Source organism: Chrysochloris asiatica, unplaced genomic scaffold (assembly GCF_000296735.1).
Source record: "Chrysochloris asiatica unplaced genomic scaffold, ChrAsi1.0 scaffold00082, whole genome shotgun sequence".
NCBI lineage: Eukaryota > Metazoa > Chordata > Mammalia > Afrosoricida > Chrysochloridae > Chrysochloris > Chrysochloris asiatica.
The window spans coordinates 3,580,878-3,589,489 of record NW_006408600.1 but is presented as its reverse complement, the minus strand read 5'-3'; the positions used below and the strand labels follow the sequence as shown (position 1 = coordinate 3,589,489).

General features: G+C 36.8%; 1 protein-coding gene across 1 annotated transcript in view; it reads left to right on the top strand.

Annotated features, from left to right (window-relative positions):
* ITGA1 (integrin, alpha 1) overlaps nt 1-8,612 on the top strand; it is a 182,509-nt gene that overhangs the window by 153,746 nt on the left and 20,151 nt on the right. The window contains exons 23-24 of the mRNA XM_006865762.1: nt 4,182-4,271; nt 5,664-5,766. Coding sequence (XP_006865824.1) covers nt 4,182-4,271; nt 5,664-5,766 — 193 coding nt within the window. The remainder of the gene's footprint in view (nt 1-4,181; nt 4,272-5,663; nt 5,767-8,612) is intronic.

The following is an 8,612-nucleotide window of genomic DNA, read 5'->3' as shown; positions in this document are numbered from 1 at the left end:
ATCAACACACATGGAAGCAGCAGTCAAGAAATCAAATGATGTATTTCATTAGGCAAATCTGCTGAAGAGGACCTTTTTATAGTGTTGAAGCACAAAGATGTCAGCTTGAGGACTAAGGTGCACCTGACCCAAGTCATGGTATTTTCAATAACCTCATATGCATGTGAAAGTTGGCAGTGAATAAGGAAGATCATAGAAGAATTGATGCTTTTGAGTTATGGTGGTGGAGGAGAATATTGAAGGTGCCATGGGCTGCCAAAAGAACCAACACATCTGTGTTGGAAGAAGTACAGCCAGAGTGCTCCTTAGAGGCCAGGATGGCCTAACTTCAGCTCTCATTCTTCAGACATATTGTCAGGAGGGACCAGTCACTGGAGAGGCAAATCATGTTTGGTAAGATGAAGGATCAGAGAAAAAGAGTAAGACTCTAGTGAGATGGATTGGGAAACTGGCAGCATCAATGGGCTCAAGTGTGGCAACAATTGTGAGGTTGACCCAGGACCAAGCAGTGTTTTGTTCTGTTGTGCATTAGCGTTGCTATGAGTCAGTACTGACTTAATGGCACCTAACAACAACAATATGAATATTTAGCAAACTAAGTAAATTTCCATTTAAATTATGAGTTCTATGAGTTATAGAATATTATATAATCATATATCACTTAATTTCTGTGAAATTACATTTAAATTCATTTAGAATTTCATAGGCTCTGATAATTAAAAAAATTTATTGGCTGACCAACTGAATCATTATCTGGTCCAAAAATTTTATATTGTCCTTTTATAATTCAATAAATTGTATTCGTGTCAGTTCAATCTTCTTAACATCAGACTTTGCATTCCAGTAAATTAATATAGTGATTCTTCTAGCCATAGTCTTTTTAAACTCCCACCAAAGGAGTCTAAGAAGGGCTGATGGGTTCGATGGTTCACTTCAGGGTTGTTGTTAAACAGATTGTTTATTGTAAATTCTTAGAAACCTAATGAGGGAATTGGTCCCTGGGTTACCATCCTTCTGGGCATAAAATGAGCCATCTCAGAAGCAGGAGGCATATGTCACTACAATCAAGAAGAGCCAGGAGTGGAGCATTATTCTTTCAACCCTGTGCATTGAACCCCCTCAACCTAGGGACAGAAAGCTGTGACACTGGAGGAGTAGCAAAGGAGGGACAGAGGAGAAGAAGTAGCAGGTCTGAAAGTCAGAGCACCAGACAGCCCACAGAGCCCACAGAGCAAGTAAAGCTGAGTGACTTTGGGCAGAAGGCTAGCTTGCAGAGAGGGGTGCCTCCAAGCACTTAATTGATGGAACTAGTCTACTGATCCATGGAGCTAGAGCCAAGTGCCTTCAACAGCACCCAAATACTAACTCAGATAAAAATTTCACAAAAGTCAAATAAAGCTACAAAACTGACTACAGGAAACCAGAGGTGTTAAGCACTGAACAGCAACAACTCAAAACAAAAATGGGAAACAAATGTGTAACTATAGAACTTCTATATGAAGAGGAAGTCAGGGCAATGTAGAGGAAAAAGATAAACTTCAGGGTAACCACAAAGAGAGTTAATAGAGCTAATCACCAAAATAAAAAGGTAATTTTTTAAAAGCTCAGTAAACACAAAAACAGTAATCATAGAAAAAGAAAATCCACATACAAAAAATAATAGCATAGAAAATAAAAAGTATTAAAGAAACCATTAATACAACAAAAGAAAAACATGGAAAAATAATTAATTCATACCTATCAAAGAGCTCTGGTAGCGTAGTGGTTACAAATCAAGCTGTTAAACTCAAGGTCTGCTGTTCGAAACTACCAGCTGTTCCGCGGGAGAAAGATGGGTCTTTCTGCTCCCGTAAAGAATTACAGCCTTAGAAATCCTGTACAGGGTCACTATGAGTCGGAACCGACTCCACGGCACACAACAACAACAACAACATCATTAATCACATTGAATGCAAATGGACTAAATGCATCAGTCAAGAGAAAAAGATTTAAAAAAATGACCATCAGTATGTTACCTACAAGAGACACGTTTTATACATAAAGACATATAAATTTAAAATCAAAGGATAGAAAACTATATCAAGCATATAGTAATCAAAAAGAGCAGAAATAGTAATAATAATTTTGAGTAAAAACCTACTATAAGAGACAAAGAAGAGTATAATGTAATGATTAAGGAGTGAATTCATTAAAAAGATATGCAAATAATAGATATTTGTGTACTCAATGAAAAAGCCACAAAATAAATAAAACTAACAGAATTTAAACAAGGAATATAAAGTTTTACAATAATTGTGAGGATGGTGTTGGTTGGTTGGTTATGTGCCGTGGAGTTGGTTCTGACTCATAGTGACCTTGTATGGGATTTCTGAGGCTGTAAATCTTTACGGGAGCAGAAAGCCTCATCTTTCTCCCAAGGAACAGCTGGTAGTTTTGAACTGCTGACCTTAAGATTTGCAGTCCGGTTCGTAACCACTAGGCTACTAGAGGATGGTATAGGACCAGGTAATGTTTCATTCTGTTGACATAGAGTCACTATGAGATGGAACTAACTTGATGACTCCTAACACCAACAGTAAGAAGAGACTTGAACTCATCACTTCTGACAGTGGACAGAACTGAAGTGAAACTCAGTAAAGATACAGAAAATCTAAATAACACAATTAAGTAACTAATATCCTATTCATATACAGACTCACCACCCAACAGCAACACAGTACACATTTTTCTGTAATGCACATGGGTGATTCCCCTGATACAAAATAGCTTTTCTAACCCTAACATTAAAACACTAGGGATAAATGATGGAAAAAGCAGGGGGAAAAACCATTCATAACAATATGGAAACTGAATTAACACCTTACTTAAAAACTAGTGAGTCACAGAAGAAATTCAAAGTGAAATTTCAAAAGTATTGTAATCAAATGAGAAGATTACAACATACCAAAACCTGTGGGACACAACAAAAGCAGTGCTCAAAGGAAAATGTACAGTAATAAATGTATACATCAAAAAAGAAGGTAGGAAATAAAAGTTTAAACACTGGTATAAAAAAAAAAAAAAAAGGTCGAAATCAGTAACTTAGCCCAACTCAAATAACTAGAAAAAACAGCAAATACATGAAGAAAAGAAACAATAAAGGTCAGAGGAGAAAAAAAAGGAAATAGAAAAATAGTAGAAAGCGTCAATAAAACTGGAAGTTAGTTCTTTGAGAAGATCAGTAAAATTGATAGGCATAGACAAGCCAAATTGACAAGAAGAAACAATCTAAAAAAAGGAAGAAAAATGGATGGCATTAGACAAAAATAGAACAGAACCAATCACAATATAAAAGGGTAACAGACTATTATGAAAAATTATACTCAAACAAATTTTTAAAAACCTAGAAGAAATTGGCAAACTTTCTAGATACATACTAGCTGCTTAACAGAAATGGAAGTAGAAACTCTAAATAGACTTCTCACAACAGAAGAAAGTGCAGTTTTCCTTAAAAGCAAAACAAAACCAAACCTCAAAACCATTACAACAAAAATCCTCATCCTAGATGGCTTCACTGGAGAGTTCTACCAAACTTTCAAAGGACTTTACATCAGTTTTGCTCAAAGTATCCCAGTACATTGAAAAGAAAGGAATACCAAAGCCAGGCAAAAACACCACTAAAAATAAAAACTGCAGACCAATGTCTTTCATTAATATAGATGCAAAAATTCTCCAAATTCAAGCCAGCAAAATTCATCAACATATCAAAACCCAAAAACATCATGATCAAGTGAGATTCATACTATCTATGAAAGGATGGTTCAACATTAGAAAATCAGTCAGTATAACTCATCCCTAGGAGTCCTGGTATGGTGCTGTGGATTAATGCACTGGACTGCAAAGTCGGTTTCAACTGCATGGTCGGCAATTCAAGCTCACCAGCTGCTGTTCAGAAACGCTATACCGGGTCGTCATGGGTTGGAACTGGCTCAACAACAGTAACAACAAATAAAGGAAAAGAATCACATGATCCTCTCAATCCATACAGAAAAGTCATTTGATAAAATCCAATACCCTTTTCCAATGAAAACTCAGCAAAATAAGAATAGCAAGAAAATTAGTCAACATAATTCAGACATATATGCAAAAACAATTAGTCAGTAATTTAATAGTTTGTCACAAATGTGCTGATTATTTTCTAGTGACAGTGAAGAACCTCCAGAAACCCTTTCTGACAATGAGGTCAACATCTCCATTCCTGTGAAATATGAGGTTGGACTACAGTTTCACAGGTAGGAGGAAACACTTTTATTTTGATGCATTGCTACTAAGTAATTCTCAAAGTTTACTGCCCCGCCAATAGCATTAGCAGCACCTGGGAAATTCTCAGGCCTTACCACAAACCTGAATCAGAAGCTTTTAGAGTGGAGCCCAGCAATCTGTGTTAACATCTTGAGTCTCTTGCACAGTAAAATAAGATAACAAGGGCACTAAATAATACAACATGTGAGGAGCTAGTGATATTTTGGGGAGTCCTGATGTGGCACTGTGGGTTAATGTGCTGCACTGCAAAGTTGGTTTGAACCACAAGGTCGGTGGTTCAAACTCACAAGCTCCTCCTTGGAAACCCTAATGAAGGTCTCTATGGGTCGGAATGACTCATTGGCACTTAACAACACAGAGTGATACTTTGGAGTCCTGGGGTGACACTGTAGGATAAGCACTGGACCTCAAGGTCGATTTGAACCACAAAGTGGTGGTTCAAACCACCAGCCATGCCTTGGAAACCCTATACAGGGGCGTTACGGGTTGGCACCGACTTGACAGCACTTAACAACAACAAAATATTTTACTGATGACAGACCACAACAATGAGAGATTTATAGGGTGTGTACTTAGATTTTGCTTATGTTTCTCAGGTCTTACATTCAGTCCCCTGCTTTCTGTGTTTGCCATATACTTTGGCTTTTCCCAAGAATCTCCCATTTACTTAAAATCAAATTTTGACAAATAATTTCTAAATGTCTATTTATGTATTTACCTTCTCTTGATTGAAGTACTGTTAAGAATGTGTTATATTCCATTCTAGCAAGTTTGTGGAGAAGAATGAATGTTTAAGTTTACCTGCAAATCTATAGGACTTTAGTTGTGGAGAGATACATTTAAAAAAAATAAATTTAAAATTCAACACTACTAAAATTATCTAGGGTTTGCATGATGATTCACACACTATAAACACTGTGAGTGAATTCATGGAAATATTTTACTTTTAATTTGATAACAATGGTAGCAAAATTTTTTTTAATATTCAGATTTTAACATTTAGAACCAAATGTTGTTGTTAAGAGCCATCAAGTTGGTTCTGACTTATAGTGACAAGGAGCAGCTGATGAGTTTGAACTGCTGACCTTGTGGTTTGCAGCCCAGTGCTGATCCACAGTGCCAAACCAGAAGTCCAAAGAGCCATCTGCAGTTGTTCAACTAAATCATATAACCCTTCTCCCTTCCTACAGATTTTATTTTAAGTTTCAGAGTAGGGGAATTTCCACTTGATTTAAATTCTCTGAGTAATATTTTAGTAGTATAATATAACATAACATAGTATGAACAAAGAAGAAGCAAATGGAGTCAAATAAAAGTTCTGTTGTATTTTATTTTTCTTCTTACAATTAATTTCTTTTAAGTTCTGCAAGTGAATACCATATTTCAATTGCGGCCAATGAAACAGTTCCTGAAATTATTAATTCTACTGAGGACATTGGAAATGAAGTTAATATCTCCTACTTGGTAAGAAATTATCTCTAATATTGTAAAGGAGTTATTTGTATGTGTATAAAATAGATAAAAGTATTAACAGATATATAGAAACATGTTTCAACATTTTAATCTGTTGTCGAATACATTTTCTTTATAATTTCACTATTTTAAAATAATTTTATTTAAATTATTGATAACTATACTTTGAGAGGTGGTGGTTCAAGCTCACCAGCCACTCCTTGGAAACCCTGTACAGGGTCGCTATGGGTCAGAACTGACTCTATGGTACTTAACAACAACAACAACAGCATACTTTGAGGACAAGTCCTGGTATGGCTTAATTGTGGGTTAATTCACTGGACTGCAAGGTCGATTTGAACCACAAGATTGGCAGTTCAATCTTGCCAGCTGCTCCTTGGAAAACCTACACAGGGTTGCTATGAGTTGGAATCAACTTGACGGCACTTAACAATAACAGTACGTTGAGGAGTTACGGTGTGGCACTGTACGGTAAGGATTGAATTGCTAAAAACAAGGTTGGTAGTTCAAACCCACCAGCTACTCCTTGGAAACCCTATCCAGAGTGACGTTGAGTAGGAATCAATAACATTTAACAACAACAACATACTTTGAAGTAATTTTTAAAAAGACCTCATTGTTGTTGTTAAGTACCTTAGAGTCAGTTCCCACTCTTAGTGACCCTGCACTGGGTTTCTGAGGCTGTAAATCTTTATGGGAGCAGAAAGCCTCATCCTTCTCCCGCAGAACAGCTGGTAGTGTCAAACTGCCGACCTTGAGATTAGCAGCTTGATTCGTGACCACTATGCTACCAGAGCTCCTTAAAGACCTCATTAGGCAGAATTAATTATAATGACTTCATACAAAAATGAACTATGATCAAATAGCAACTATTTATAAACCTGTAGACTTTTATTTATTTATTTATTTTCAGTATGACTGAAAAAAAATTTTTTTACAATTAAAATTTATTTTTCCAAAAAGTCTGGATTAAATTTTCCTTTATTCAACATAAATATATATATTCCATTCTTCTCTACTAAGTTTAATATATATTATACTGTAATTTTCTAGTTTTGTTACCAGTTCCATGTTGTCATTGTTAAGTTCCAATTAGTTCGTTCTGACTCATAACAATGCTGCATAGGGTTTCCAAGGAGCAGCTTATGCATTTGAACCACCAACCTTGTGGTTAGCAGTCTAGTGCTTATCCTACATCACCACTCCAGGACTCCATAGATGATGTTTTCTATTAGAATATTTTTCCTAACAACTCTTACAAATTATCATGAAGCTCAGCCAGGCTTATGGATGGTAACTTAAGTGAATGTTATTCAGGAAAACCTATTACCATTGAGCGGCTTCAAACACATGACAACCTTATATGTTACAAAATAGAACTGTATCCCATAGGTTTTTTTCTTGGTTGTAATCTTTATGGAAGCAGATTGCCAGGACTTTTCTTCTGCAGCACTCTGGACAGATTCCAGCCATCAATGTTTAGGTAATAGTTGAGCACAAACCATTTGTGCCACTTAGGGGTCTAAATGTTGCTTAAGTTCCTGTGACAAGTATACCCCAGAAATTTACACAGTCACTGTACTAGATGAGTATTTTGAATTAAGGCCACCAACTTTCTCTAACCTCATTCATTTTTCATAGGTAAGAGACTTTGAATGTTGCTGAACTCCATATGTTTTTACTTTTTGTGTCCAGACTTAAAAAAGGTACACTCACACTATTGCAATAATGTTGGTATAAATAGCACTGTTAAGAATATTCCTGAATGAGACTTTCAGAGCACAGTGGTAAAGTATGCAGATATGCTGAATCAACCCTCTGCAACAAAGACATGGGAGGCCAAGTAAAAGAGACAATGACAGTGATCCTGGAACCCTGAGCTTCAGAGGATAGGCTAGAGAGGTCACTTGAGTGTCAACTGGAAGAGGAAGCAGAACAGAACCAGCCAGAGAGAAGAAAAACAGTTGGACTTTAGGCTCCTCAGCCTTTTCAAGCCAATTGTTGATACAGTGGTCTGCAGCATAGAACACAGCTGGAGGTTGGTAGCAAGGGGTGTGTGGTTCTTTCCTGTTCCTGATTAGTCCCACCCTTGCCAACCCAGCAGTCAGTGGTACCCCCTCCTGTGCAGTGTTTGCTCTATCTGGGGTCAAATGCATGGCAATACCACGTCTGCTTCTGAATTGGAAGACTTAACGTTGTGAAGAACAAAGTTGGAGTGATACCACTTTCTGGTTTCAAAGTATACTAATACAGCACAGTCGTCAAAACAGCCTGATACTGGTACAATGCTACATACATACATCAGTGGAACAGAATTGAGAACCCAGAAGTAAATCCACCTTACCTAGAGTCAGCTGATCTTTGACCAAGGGCCAAAACACATTAAATGGGGAAAAGATCGTCTCTTCAACAAACAGTGCTGGCAAACTGGTAATCTGTTTGCAGAAAATGGAAACAAGACCCACACCTCACACCATATACAAAAATAAAGCATGGATTAAAGACCTACATGTACAATTTGAACTATAAAGATCATCAATGAAAAAGTAGGGACAAACATAGGGACTCTGATACTGTCACACATAACTAAAGACGCACAGTCAGTAGGAGATAAATAGATGACTGGAACCTCCCCCAAATTAGACACTTAATGTGCATCAAAGATTTCACCGCAAGAGTGAACAGACAACCCACAGAGTGGGGAAAATTTTTTTTTTTTTTTTTTGCAATGGCATATTAGACAAAGAAGTAATCTCTACAATACAATACAAACAATCCAATTTAAAAATGGGCAGAGGACATGGACAGACATTTCACCAAAGAAGATATTCAGATGG